Below are 14,759 nucleotides of genomic sequence, written 5' to 3'. Positions count from 1 at the left end.
AGCTGTTGTTTCCTCAAGCTACTTCACACCCAGATGAATGGCAAACTGGCTGTCATCATTTAACCAAGAGGAACATTGCATTTTTCTGGCTTGGTTCGCAGCACAGGAGAGTAAGCTGCGTACACTGTCGAGTCTCAGGTGTGGTTGGGAAATGAAAGTCATGGGTTGTCCCAAGAAAAATGGACAGAAAGTAAATCTGGACAAACAAACCGCCAGTTGGGCCGAGACATTGTGTGAGTGTGGGACAGATCACTGTTACCTGCAAACCTGCCATCCATCTCAATGCTTTGCCCGCCAATAAACTAGCCACCGAGCAAAAGCGAGCAGTCTGTCAGCTGGCGAAATGAGCCGCCTCGATTTGTCCGTCAACCAACCAGCCGCTGCTAACAATACAGGGTTTAGTTTGGTTTTACTCCTTCTCTCTGATGTCTGGTGGTTGGGAATGTGCTCGTCAGTTGGTTGAAACCCCTGAAAATATAATTTACTCAATTTTATTTTTACTAGGCTAATACTCACCAGGACTCTGGGGCACAGCAGCCATCCAGTCAGGTTATGTCCTCATCCATCCCCCTGATTTCATTACCCTGTCCCCATGCTAGTGCTTTGCTTTACAGTTCCCAGGTCTACTCACTAAAAGATTGGCTATCACAGTTGAATAATGATGCCCCTGTGACTATTATTTTACCTTGGTTGTAGCTCTTCAAACGTGAGATGTGTGTGTGTCGACAAAATGTACTACTCTGATACACTGTGGTTTTGTTCATGGCCAGGGTGAAAAATGTGTCTTCTGTAATGCTTCTCTAGTCCACACCGAGGAGAATCTCCTCAAACTTTAAATATAAAGATCAGGGTACTGGTCATTGGGACTTACCTTGTGGAAACAGTTGTCTAATCTCTCAACAGTTGTTTAAGACAGTCACATAATGGGTCATGAGGTTTGAAAGATATGGGTGTTTACCAGGCTGGGAGGGTTTAATGGCAGAATAATTGAGTAGTGGGAGTTGTAGAATATAGTGGTTTTGGAGCTTGAGCCATACTAGAGACCAAGAATAGTCAATCAATCAATCATTCAACCAATCAATCACATTTTATTTGTATAGTGCATATTAAGACATCATAATTTGCCTCATAGGACTTAACAATTTGGGGCTTCACGGTGGTGTAGTGGTTAGCACTTTAGTCTCACAGCAAGAAAGTTCTGGTGTTCGAATCCCGGTTCAAACCAACCAGGGCCTTTCTGTGTGGAGTTTGCATGTTCTCCCCGTGTATGCGTGGGTTCTCTCTGGGTTCTACGGCTTCCTCCCACAGTCCAAAGACATGCAGGATGGGGTTAGGTTAATTGAAGACTCTAAATTGACCGTAGGTGTGAATGTGAGAGTGAATGGTTGTTTGTCTCTGTATGTGGCCGTGCCATAAACTGGCAACCTGTCCAGGGGATTACGCCGCCTCTCGCCCAATGTTAGCTGGGATTGGCTCCAGCCCCCCCGTGACCCTTAAATGGATAAAGCGGTAGATTATGGATGGATGGATGGACTTAACAATTTGTACACAGTGCGACATTTTGTTTCCCCTGAGGGGGAAACAGAAGCCCAATGAGTGATATGTCCCTGCCCCAACAATCTAAGTCTCTAGCAAATGCCTAGAAGGAATCACCTCGGACCAAACCGTGCCTCCATTTTCCCAGTAATTCCTATTATATTAGCTTTTTCTGAAACCTCCCCATGACTTTAAATTCATATATCAGGTCCTTTCAATTGAATTGCACGAAAGTAGGAAGCTGTGAAAAGTTTCTGTAATATCTGGTTTTGTGTCTGCAGCCTAACCAAGTTCTACTCTGGGTTTCTTCCAGCCATATCTCCACAGTGTGCACTAATTAATAATTAATTAATATGAGTTAAATAGTCCTTGTCATGCAAGCTCTTGAACTCAATAAAAGGCCTGTGAATAACGGCCACGATAAAAGAGATGCATGGAGATAAGTGAGAGAAGAGGCATAGTTTAACCTTATTATAGAGGAGGGAACCCTACTGTCCTATTTTGCCTCCCTCAAGTGGATGTCATGATGACATGCATATAATTGAATCTTTATTCTTATTCTAATGAAAATCCCACATCTATCCAACTGCCCGCTTCCTTCAGTGTGCATTCAGCATCTTGTATACCAAGGAACTGGAGATACAGTCTATCTTCATCCCCAAACCTCTGTGAACTTGCTTCAGTCCCCATTTGCTGATAAAGACTAAATATGTTGCACTATATGACATGCATAAAGAAATGGGAACTAATCATGGTTCACACAATCCTTTTGGCTCTGCACTAAGAGCAATATATGTGACGCAGCCTTGACCTCGCTCCCAACTTGTTCAGAATCTTTAATCTTTCAGCATTTCAGAGGAAATGAACTACTGTGATAAAAAAGGGGTTTGCTGTACTTTCTTTTTGAATTCCATTACCCAGGCAATCTTTCAAGTTATATCTGTCCGCTGTATCTTAACTTGGGAATGCTTTGGCAATTTTCTCGATGTGTGCCTCGTAGGAAAAAACAAGGCCAAAATCAATTTTTCATGCACAAATTGCCAGCTCTAGATCGAGAAAAAGACGTAATCGCAAAATGTAAATCTTTCAAATTGGCCAGAGAGGGAACAAAAGCTGAAAAACTCTTCTTATGCAAATAAATCGCTAATTGATGAAAATGTGATATTTTAGGGGTCTCATTATTATTATTATTATTATTATTATTATTATTATTATTGCTATTATTATTAATATTATTATTATTATTATTATTATTATTATTATTATTATCCCCTGACTTTTTTTGCTGGTGTCAACATGGCGTTCATATTTGTGGTTCTGGGTGAAATGTCTTATCAACCGTAGATGGATTGCCATGAAGTTAGGTGCCGACATTCATCAGCCTTCACAGCAGACTGGCACTCAGCTCCATTCATTCATTTGAAGAAAGGGGATGTGCGAAGAATATCTAAAATATCAGCCAAAGAGACCCACAGTTTGTTAACATGCTAAACTGTATTTTCAAATGGTGGGAGGTGTTTGCCAGCATTCCCCACCATCTAAATCTGTCAATCCATAGAAATCTAGCAACCTCAGAGTTCTGCCAATATCAAGAGGTGGAGACAGATTTGCTCTGAAAGTGCAGCTGCTAAATGTATAAGATAAGAGCCCAACCGATATATTGGTTTGCCTTATAATATCGGCCGATATTAGTCTGTCATAGACATATCAGCCGATATGTTTAGAGCATGAACGATATTATTGGCCAACTGATATAAGCCTTTAAATGTGCATTTATGTTTACATTTTAGGTAAAATAAATGTTATTTTGGTTGTATTTGTCATTTTTACTTTTATTTTTATAAAAAAGTTTATGTTTAAACTATCAAGCCTCAATTACATTTTTTTGTCATTAAGGTTTGATAACGACATCTAAGAATCATACATACATACATACACACACACACACACACACACACACACACATACACAGAGAACAACATAAAACTGTGCTGAGCTAAATCAAGACTGAATTTATCTTGGTTTCATTTAAGGTTTAAGTTAACCTTTATTTGTCTTAACATTCTTATACATTCATTCTTTATCATGTTTCAAAAGGTTGAAACATTACAGTGAACATACCACAGTCCTTCTGAATTTAAGAGGGAACCAAAAGTTACAGGCTTTTTTTCCCACCGGTGAATTTCACAGGGGGACCTACCGGAAGTCATTACTCCATAGCCTAGCGAAGACTCGCGGTCGGATCTATTTGTTTGTGCTGCCCTCGCTCTTCTATTCTCTTACTTTTATCGAGTAAGTATGTTTCTGTTCATCTCAAATTCATACGATTACCTAGAATATCAAAGTAAACAATAAGGAGTCGATTCGGGAAAACATTTATTGCATTAGCAGTAGCTAGGTAGCCTCACGTTTACTTGTTAGCATGCTAACTGTGTCTTTGTAGAGATGGAAAGCATTTCTTAAGGAGGAACCTCATTTAATTCCATTTGGTCTTCCAACAAGTTGTCGACTCAATCACAGACAACATATGCAGAAGCGTGTTTTGTTTTATTTGTTTAACTTGATGGGAATACAGCCGCCGGAATGGTTGAAAACATTGTCGCCCTCGCAATAGTTCGGCATTGACTTCCGGTACGTTGTGATTGTTGTGTCGTCCCCCAGCTTCTGGGTCTTTCGATCCGAGCGACCATGACGGACCGATACAACATCCACAGTCAACTGGAGCACCTCCAGTCCAAGTACATCGGCACAGGGCACGCCGACACCAGCAAGTGGGAGTGGCTGGTGAACCAGCACCGAGACTCGTACTGCTCCTACATGGGACACTTCGACCTGCTCAACTACTTCTCCGTCGCCGAGAACGAGAGCAAAGCGCGCGTCCGCTTCAACCTGATGGAGAAGATGCTGCAGCCGTGTGGACCCCCTGTAGACAAGCCCGATGATGCTTAGGTCACTCTGGGGGTGTTATGATTTCGTTTTGGGTTTTTTGTGCAGCGGATATTTTCTGTAGGATTTTTCTTTTCTTGGACATTCAACTTCTCTATGAAACATCTCCAATGTGCTCCCAACTTGTCTGACAGGATGATCCACTCACATGGCAGATGACACCATTGATGGTATTTGCATCTGGACCAATGAAAGACATAGTTTCTTGCCCTGCACCTTTCAGGGAGGTTAGCTATGAAGGTTCAAGAAAAAGAGAAAGGAAGAGCTTCAAGACCTAAACAATCACTAATAACAAAATGGAAGACGTGTGCATTAAGTGATGTACCATATCCTCTGTCAAGTATTTGTATGAGGTGATTCCTGTTTGAATTAAAATCTGTCTTTCTCTATGTTGGTCTGTTCACATCATGGTGCATTTACAAAGGTATATTCTGAACGGTGGTTCATCATACGTTACCTGCTCAATCCGTCATGTACAATTGTTAAACATGTAACCATTCCTCATCACAGGGTTCCCTCATGGCTCCTTGAAAAACTTGGAATTTATATATCATGCGCAAAAATAGACATAAGCAAATAGGATGCATGCCACTGTCTGCATGTCTCCCAACTCTTTCCAGGTCTTCAACTTGTATACAAGTCTCTGTCTGTTGATCAACTTAACACTAATATATATATATATATATATATATATATATATATATATATATATAAAATTTATTTTTTGCTGAGAGAAGGCAAGAGACAACAGTCTGCCTCTGCCATCACGTTAACACAACAGACATTCACACATTTGAGCTTCACTGTCGAATAATTGCCAAGGGGGTCATGTTTTCATTGATGTTTGTCTGTCAGCAGAATTAAACAAAAGCTCAAATACCCATTTCCATGAAATCTTGTGGAAGGGTGGAGCATGACCCTGGAGGTAAATCCATAAAATGTTGGAGTGGGTCCAAATAAAAATGCAGATCCAGATTTATTTATTTTTTTGTCTTAGAGCGTGGCAGGGTAGGATGTTAGTCAGCTTAATTAGAGTACGTAAAACCTGCACATTGTCATTATAAAATCAACCGTGGCTACTGTCAAACTACCTGTTGGGTCCTTGAATTTAAGGAGAATGGACCTGGAAAATCTTTGATCTGAATTTGATGTTTGAGAAGACAAGAGAACCCTGTCATCACAAAGTCTGAGCTCAGACTACATGCAGGTGTGTGACAAAGTAAAGGCAAGAGAAGAGACAACTGCTCCTGGGTGTAGTTCGTCCATATCTCTCCTGCTACATGAGGGATCCACGTCATTTTTCAAACATGTCCCCTCACCTCCCACAGTGTGATGACGGAGAGTGCTGTCGTTCTCTTGGCTTAAAATCTTGCTTTAGCGTAAACTTCACATCATATTAATGCCCATCATATCCTTCAGTGACCTCTCATGTCTAATAAGGATGCAGTTGCATTTTTAGTGTTTCTTCCCTTCCTTGTTCAAATTTACCTTTCAATTTGTCACCCCATTTGACAAAGTAAGTAGATTAAAGAATTGTCTACTGCCACTACATCTGCACTTAATCTGAATTGAAGTAGAGAGATAAAGAAAAGTAACAAAGATGAAGCTTAAAAACAAACTGCCATATTGGAGAAATTGTGAACATTTGATTTGGCTAGTACTATATGTGCCGTACACAATGAAAGGAAATTTAAATGTTAAAGCTGCAATGAACAGAGAAATCAAACTAAACTAAATAGGCCATAACAGTCTCGTAGCCTGTTGGAAAAAGTTTCTCGACATGTGGGTCCTCATTTGAAGCTTACAACATGATACATGATATATACTAGGAATAAAAGATGCTTCCATTTTACAATGAACCTCTTAAAATACAGATGTTTAAGATCAGTTTTGGAAAACGTAACCAGCGAGCTAGAACAATAACAATCCCTAATACAGGTATGAACCTTTTCACGTACTGCAGAGCTCTGTACTTCAGAAAACTGTTATCCACCTGTGCAGTCTCAGACACGCACGCGCACGCATGACACACACACACACACACACACCTACACACACACACACACACCTGCACACACACACACACACACACACACCTCCACACACACACGTACCCAATTATCCACCCACACATTTAAGTGCACACCAATCAGCTGCACTTCGTTTTGTATGCTCAGTAAATTATTCCTGTGCCACGTGTTTAAGATGTAAAGTCTATTTTATAGGCGACGAACATGTCACTCTTCACTGTTAGAAGAGGTGGCTGATTGCATGTTCACTGTAGATTTAGCTAAAAATGTACAGGTCTGATTCCTGTCATATAGATTTCTGAAAAGGAAATAATCTCTATGAACCATCTTTGCCATGTAAGACCCACGGTGAGCATCTAGACTAGGCACATTTGTACAAATCAATATGGCTCCGCTCTTGTACTGTATTTTGTACCTTTGAACCTCTCACATACCTTTGGCCTCTTTGATCCATGTTTGCAAAGAGCAACACAGAGTTGGCACTTTTCAAAGTGGATCACAGTTTCATTGAGCCGTCAAGAAAAACTATGACCGCTCAGGCGGTTGCACTGGTCCAAATGCTCCCATTGCACACAGCTCTGGGCAGAAGAGGATTCTTATCCAGGTGTTGGATTTAAATCAGGAGTGTCAGATGAATAAGTTACTGGTCTTGAAGAAAAAAGGTTTTCATAATGCTAATTGCCTCCGGGTAGTTAAAATAGACTAGTAAATACAAGTTTGAGGCTGCAGTTTGTACAATGCTCCTGTTCGGACTCTAGTGGTAAGCAGCCACGGTGCGATGTGAGGCTGGGACAGGGCAGTAGGTGCTGTGCCTTGATCTGCTGACTTCAGATGATTTATCAACGCAAGCACATACACTCGGTGGAGGATGCTGTGCATGACTCATTGTTGGATTGCGAGACAAGCCAGTGGGTGCCAAGGAACTTCTTGTGTTGAGCATCATGTCTGTGTGTGTGTGTGTGTCTGTGTGTGTGTGTGTGTGTGTGTGTGTGTGTGTGTGTGTGTGTTTGTGTTTGTGTGTGTGTGTGCGTGTGTTGCAGGGATCCTTCGTGGGGTAAGTCCTTGCCATCTGTCCTCACTGTCAGAGCTGTAGAGATGACGCTGCCAAGCCAAGCGTGAAAGCAACATGATGATGTCTGTTATTGTGTTGCTACACACACACACACACGCACACACACAGACAAACACACGCACGCACGCACACACACACAGACTCAACCACACACACACGCACACACAGACTCACCCACCCACCCACACACACACACGCACACACACAAAACACTCATAAACTGCTCGACTTGTTCTCTGTGAGGCACGAGCGAATAAGTCGACATCTGCTGCTCAGTTTCTCTGCACATCAGTGGGTTTGTGCTCACCTTCCGCAATGGTGATAAGACGAGGTGTGTGTTCTTTGAGTCTTCAATTATAGACTCTCGAGAACAGTTTTAACGCCGTTCTTGTAAGGGAAGCACAAAGAGAGAAAAATGTTTCCCCCTCTTACAGTGATTTATCTAGAGACAGGGGAACAAAGCTAAACTGAACTCAGAAAATCACCAGCAAGTAAGACAAACGATCGAGCATCACAGTGTTGTTAGTTTACTGGGGTTGGGAGGGATTGTTGGCCATTTTAAAGACATTTGTGAAATATGTCTTGATTGAAATATTATATAAAGAGACAATTTATCATGCAACATTTCCCTTTTGAGTCTGTCTAATGCAGTCTTTTCAAACCGCAAAGACGGAAAACAGAAAGAGCCCGTTCTGTCTTGTTTATTCCTCATAAAGTCCTTCACAGTGACTATAAATACTGACAACAGACATACACAATATAGAGACTTTCACAGGCAGAAAAGCAGTTTTCCACCCTCATAATGCACTTCCTATATTGCAGTGTTTTGATCAGTTTCTGAAAATGAATGATCGTTGGTGTACATTACATTGGCTAGAAATATTTTGAAGTGAAGTTTCACCTGAAAAAGAAATGAAGTCCAACTCCTGCTGAAGCACTTCAACTGTACCAACGCTCTTTTGAAGGTGAGGTTCCGTCACGTCTGCGCTGAGGCCTGCTTGAACATGACAAGTCATCCTGTTCCCTCGTGCGACCCTTTAAAAAAGCAGCCAGACTGGAAACTGCACTGGCATCACCGTGTTTTTAAATGGTGCCTGACACAGGGAATGGCCGTGAATAACCGTTTGGCCTCTCTGTGTTCATGCCAATGTGAGCGTCGTGTTTGGACGGTCGTCGACGTCTGCTCTCTCCCCTGATTACACAGGAGCTCAGCCAAACGGTGTAAAGGTCCAGGAAGCACATTCGCCCTCATCAAATATAGCTGCTCCCACAATCCAATTATCTTTGCCCTTCTATGCCACCCACCTCTTTTATCCACCTAGCTGCACTAACTCTTCCTCTCCATTTCCCCCTTCACTATACTCTTCCCTCTCATTCTCTTTCGCACTTACACCGCCTCCTGCAAACCTCATCACCGTCCTCCTTCTCTCCTACCATGTCCCCATACGGTTTGGATAGGCCAAGCAGGGGAGTGGAAACATATAAGATAAGAACAAGTCGTGATTGCAGCAAGTGAAAAAAAACGCAGGCGCGTGCGCCCTGCATCGTTTTCTGACTGACTGTAACAGAAATAATGACACGCGGAAGATGATAAATGAATGTGAATTAGACCTTAATGACACACTGCGTCTGATCTGAACTTCATGGGAAATTGTTTTGTGCACAATGACTTGTTTCAGCATTTTCCTTTTTTCTCCCGCTGATAAGAGTCATTTGGGGGGAGCGGCATGACTGTAATAAGGGCAGAATCAACTGTACGAGAATCACGCTTCTTGTAACCTTGGAAGATATCGACTGATGATTAATATCCACCCGTTTCCAACTGAGTAGAAGAGCTGTGTTACAGCCGAACGCTCCAGGCGCCGTGCCAGGGACGAAACTGCTCCCCCATCCTGCCTGGGAAACTTTATTAACTTGGAGCAAGACAAAGTGTGTGTGTGTGTGTGTGTGTGTGTGTGTGTGTGCGCGCGCGCATAACAGCTTTAAAGCTGCTATAACTTCTGCGCTAAAATGTGAAGACTTCTTGGAGAAGACCGGTTGTTAAACTGAACTGTCCAGTGTGTACCTTACCTCTTGCCCGGTGTCAGATGGTATTGGCTCCGGCTCCAGCTGCCCAACCCTCAAATATAGCTAATGGACCGTGGCGCGCTCAATGAAATCACTGTGTGTGTGAGAGAGAGAAAGAGAGAACAAGAGAGAGAGAGAGAGAGAGAGAGCAGGAGGTTCATTATCAATGTGGTTCATAAGGGCATCTTTCAGATCCAACCACCAGATGCTACAGTTAGCTCGTTGCCCGCCTTTGCTCTATAAAACTGATTACCACCACTGTCATTTTCAACGAGGGATCCACAAGTTGTGGGCGTGCATCACAAGCATATCAGAAAACTTCAATTTACAACCTGCCTGTCCCCAAGGTCAAGTTGTATCACCTCTGTGCCGTTAGATCCACTCCAAAGCTCATTTCCTACAACCGCTACCTGTGCCACTCCGACTCTCCTTGACCCATTTCTTCTTCAGTCTCTAGCTCTCTATCCTTGCCCTGCTCTTCCAAACCAACTCCATTACGCCCACGACCTCCCTAAAAGCTGGCACACTTGTACTCTGGATGAGGCTGAGGGCGGAAATTTGATACTTTAATGGTCAATCACGAACAAAACCTCCCATATGAACCAAAACATGCACTCGCTGGAAGGCTGAGAGACGTCTGCAATACAGGCATTCATTAAGACGACATGCACTCTGAGACCACAAAGTGAGGTCATCAGAGCACAAACAAACATCATTCAAAGAAGTCGCATTCATCAGGAATATAAACAAGAACTCTATTTGGCAAAATGGACTTTTAATGGCAAAGCAGAGCTCATCTCTCAGTCCTGTGGGGTTTTTTTCATATTGCAGACGGGAGGTGCATTTAAATACTGACTTCCTATTTGGGGAGCAGTTAGTTGAGGTACTGGAGTTGCCTCCTTTTGATTTTGTCGAATTCAACTGATGTGCATCACAACACGCAAGGGATTTGATTAGACTCATTTTTGTAGGCAACAGAGCCAAGACTGCACAGTGAGTGCATCAGAAATGACTGTATGTGTAAATTTCACTCAAAACCACAAAGTGCGACGTCATGGCGGTGCTGAATGAAAGTTCACAAGTTTACCAAAGTCATCGGAGTTCATTCCTTGGGCACCATGAATCTCTGCTGTCATGGCAACCCATCCAATTGTACACTGGTAGTGTGACCAAAGAAAATACAGTTGTCTTTTTGAATCGTGTGTCATTTTGTAAACAAAGCAGAAAAACAGTTTGTATTTTACATCAGGGCATGGGGAGGGTGATGAGAAGAGGTGAGTGGAAGGATTTCTCTTGTAGCCTTCCTCATAACCTCTGAGGAAATAAAGTCTTAATATAATATTGATCTAAATGATTTATAAATAAAACCCCTCCAGAGACCAAGTGTCTTACTGCCTTACAAGACCAGCACGAGGGGAGCAACCGTCTATGGTACATTGAGAAAGAAAAGGGATAAATGAAAATTCTTATTTGGGTATGAACAAATGCATTATCTGAATTTATAAAGTGAAGATGAGTTTTTTTTACCTCTACTTTATTATAATGGGGTTTGAAAACGATGCGTAATACCCCTGCCTGTCTCCATCTGAGCCCTATCACAGTCAATATATGACAGGACAAACCACAACGACAAAATAGAAGATTTTTCCATGATTCTTTATGTACAAAAACAATATGCAGTTTGACAGTTTGCACGTAACAGTTTTTATGATATATGAGATGGGAAATATGTATGTACGTCTTGGGTCTCTGCTGCTTTAAGCATCTCGCTGCCTTTGTGTTGGAAAAGAAAAATCCCGCCCAAATAAAATCCTGTTATCTTACTGTAAATTTCACGCGTTCAAGATCACGAAAGACGTTTGCCGAACAACGGCAGCAATCTGCTCGTGGCTCCTGCCTGAAATGAGGGATTTGATCCGGGGACATTTCACAACGTTTCAGGCAGTGTTGCAGGGGGAAAAAGACTTCAGCACTCTTTCAGATTCAGCATTATAAAGTCCCCCATGTTTAAAGAAATAACATCAAGCTGTTGCCTGGATTTACAAGTAATATTTCCTAAGCCTCTTATTAGGTACCACTTCATTTGAATGTCTCAGTTTAGCATTTATAAGCTGTAGATAAACAGTTCATAACCTATTACAGCATAACAGCTGTATTTATACACATGTACTAATCATTCAAAGATAGTTTGTAAACTGTTCATGAGCGTGTTTAGACGTTATATAAAATTACAAATATAGTATTCTTAAATAGCTGTGAATGCTTCATACAAGGATTTAAAGTTGGCAGGCAACACATTAATAAATGCTTAAAAATGTCTTTATGTCCACTTTCAGCAGCATAAGCATTTCTTCGTTGACTATATTCCGCCTATAGGTGCTAAATGCTGTACACATGAAAATAAGGTGATACCAGTTCAGATTGATCTCATTTATCTCATTGTCTTTTTTCAAAGAGACGCAATCAGCTCAGGTTTACTCATCGACGACGGGGTGCAGGTGTATTTACCAGGGAAGACGTTCGATTGGCCTTTCTGAAATCAGAGCTCTCTGGTCTGTGATTGGAGGATTTGTTGTCAGTGTGCACCGTGTTCACATTACACGCAACCGACCAGACTCATGTTTCCATCTCTCGGAAAAAGCACCGGGATTACACACTGGACCTAAACCAGTGTTGAAACTTGAACATGTCTGAGCATGTCGTGTGGTCACGCCCGTGTCAAGTTGTATTCCTGTGCGCGTGTGTGTTTTGTCGCATGTGCCGGGTAATCGATCGTCTGAAGGAATAAATCACAGTGGATTATTAATTGCTTTTTAAACCCAGTCACGATCTGTGAAATAGCTGCATTGCACCCGCTGATCGGAAAATGAAGCAATCAGATTTATGACCACCTGCAGAATGTCTGGTCCATTGCTTAGGCAACCGGTAGGATTGATGAAGACATGAGAGTTATTCAACATGATATATAAAGCACCTGGACGTGTGCTGCACTGCTCTTTGAATTGTCTGTGGCTGGGGAGGATAAAAAAACAATTAAGACAACTAAAATCAGAGCTTAAAACATTCAGAGTTGCATTGCATCATATTGGTAGATAAGTCGATTTAAATGTATGCACATGCTCCATATACATTCTGTACAAAATAATCAATATACAACAACATAGACATTGACATGGAATAATACTGTCGGTTACTTCTCCATCACTGTACACCATTTCATGTTACAACCTCCTCACATTCACAAGAAGGGAGAGAATCACTCCCACCGCCCTTTTTCAGTTACTATTTGTCAGAATGACGAGTGTTGTGGAGGCTGGAAGTCTATTATTTAGACACGAGCCTTTGGGCTCACCAAACATCTTCTTTAGAGTCCAAATATGCTGGGAATGAAAAATCTTACATGACAATCCCCAGATGTGAGTATGCCATTATGTTTCTTTTACCCACCAGTTTCGTATATTGGTCATTAAACATGTTTGACAGCTTAAATGATAGGTTTAGGTTCTCCGTCTTCAGATCTGTTCTTGGGGATCTGACTCCTCTTCTAACAGCTCAGACAAACAAATACATCCACAGCAAAAAAACCAACATTATTAATGATATTCTTTACACTTTACATTCAGGGGTAGAACGCTGCCCGCCTGCTCCATACTCCTAAAACCTTTATCAGAAATCCACCAGACAGAGTCAAACCGGTAGAAGAACAACGTGCAATCAAACTCCTGCTTTTTCTTTGGCACCAAATCACTCTCGAGTACGAGCTCCAGCCAAACGCCTAAAAATGAAACACTGAAGTAGACGCGTGGAATGTAGATCCTCTGCACAGCAAGTGCAGCACTTAATGACTCAACACAGGATGAAGGATGGCGCATGATCATCGTGTATCATCAGGAGGGTGCTGACTGATTAGAAGTCTCATTGCTCGGAGTGATTCCCACCGCACTGCACACTATGAAAGCCTCAGACGCCCACTGCGCCCTCAGCTTCAGCAGTTCCAAATGCAACATTTGCAGTTATTCTTCGTCTGCACACTCGGGTTCAGCCTTACAGGCAACAGCTCTTATGATATATTGCCCTCTAGTGGTAATAAATAATGAGAGGCACATCGGCATAGAACAGACTGCCTCCCCTCCCCTCTGATCGATGACATAGGCACCGACAACAACACGCAACCATCCAATCGCTCCCACTTCCTGTTCTGAGGAGGATGCCCATATATGGCCATTTGGCAGTTTATGACGAGGCATGTACACAAACGTTGCAGTACACTTGAGCCGCATTCATTACTTCAATGGCAATTTCAAGCCACTCTCCTCTACGGTAACTTCCAAGGCCTGAAGTGAACCAAAAAAGGAAAAATAAACCATCACATACCGGTAGGCCCTGGTCATCTACAATAAATAAATGGTTCTACACGCCACTGTTCTGACTATAGATGTGTATCACACCAGAGCACTATGGACGGCCAGGGCATTAAAACACATACATAACACACAATTACATCAACAAGAGAATTCCAAACAAGGTGTGCTGAGCCGTGTACTGAGGGGCCAGAGAGCCGAGGGGCTGCCGGGGGAGCCGCGGACCCGGCAGCTCGTGGTGCTGACGTGCCTAGGGCCGATGGAATCTGAAAAACACACGGTTTATTCATGAACTGACCAAAGATAACAAATGACAGCATTATACATGTGTTAGATATTTGAATATTTGGACATCTGTTGTTTCCGTCTGTTGTTTCTGTCCGTTCACTACATCACATTTTACAGTGGTGCTAAAACTGTGGCTCTATGAGCTATGAGGCCTTTTTCACGACGGACATTTTGACACTTCACAGTAGGAAAAGCACTGTTGCTATCATCTTTTTAATGTATTGATTTTTAAAAAAGAAGAAGGCAACACATACTAAAAGCAAAATCAAATATAATGCTCTAATTGCGTACAGACAATGTATGTTTTTCTTTAGCTTACTACTACTACTACTACTACTACTTCTTTTTTACTACGCATGACAGAGTGTAACGAAGGCAAACAGTGAACGTAAGAGATATTGAGAAATTGAAATTTTGACCTACACCTACCATTCTTATATTGTGTGGTTTCAAAAACAT

The 14,759-nt window shown here is 42.0% G+C and overlaps 2 protein-coding genes across 5 annotated transcripts in view; one reads left to right on the top strand and one right to left on the bottom strand.

The window, feature by feature from the left end:
• The first annotated feature begins 3,698 nt into the window (after positions 1-3,698).
• Positions 3,699-4,871, top strand: sf3b5 (splicing factor 3b, subunit 5). The gene is made up of 2 exons (XM_035606792.1): positions 3,699-3,828; positions 4,198-4,871. The coding sequence occupies exon 2, from the start codon at positions 4,225-4,227 to the stop codon at positions 4,483-4,485; it is 261 nt and encodes an 86-aa protein (XP_035462685.1). The 5' UTR covers positions 3,699-3,828; positions 4,198-4,224; the 3' UTR covers positions 4,486-4,871.
• Positions 4,872-11,291: 6,420 nt separating this feature from the next.
• The window catches only part of phactr2 (phosphatase and actin regulator 2), a 44,549-nt gene continuing 41,081 nt past the window's right edge, over positions 11,292-14,759 (bottom strand). For all 4 annotated transcript variants that reach the window (XM_035605873.2, XM_035605875.2, XM_035605874.2 and 1 more), the window contains one exon: positions 11,292-14,278. In XM_035605873.2, coding sequence (XP_035461766.2) covers positions 14,263-14,278 — 16 coding nt within the window. In that variant the 3' untranslated portion in view covers positions 11,292-14,262. The remainder of the gene's footprint in view (positions 14,279-14,759) is intronic.

Source organism: Scophthalmus maximus, chromosome 10 (genome assembly GCF_022379125.1).
Source record: "Scophthalmus maximus strain ysfricsl-2021 chromosome 10, ASM2237912v1, whole genome shotgun sequence".
NCBI classification, from domain to species: domain Eukaryota; kingdom Metazoa; phylum Chordata; class Actinopteri; order Pleuronectiformes; family Scophthalmidae; genus Scophthalmus; species Scophthalmus maximus.
Note: the sequence above shows the minus strand (reverse complement) of the source record. Positions and strands in the feature narration are given on the sequence as shown.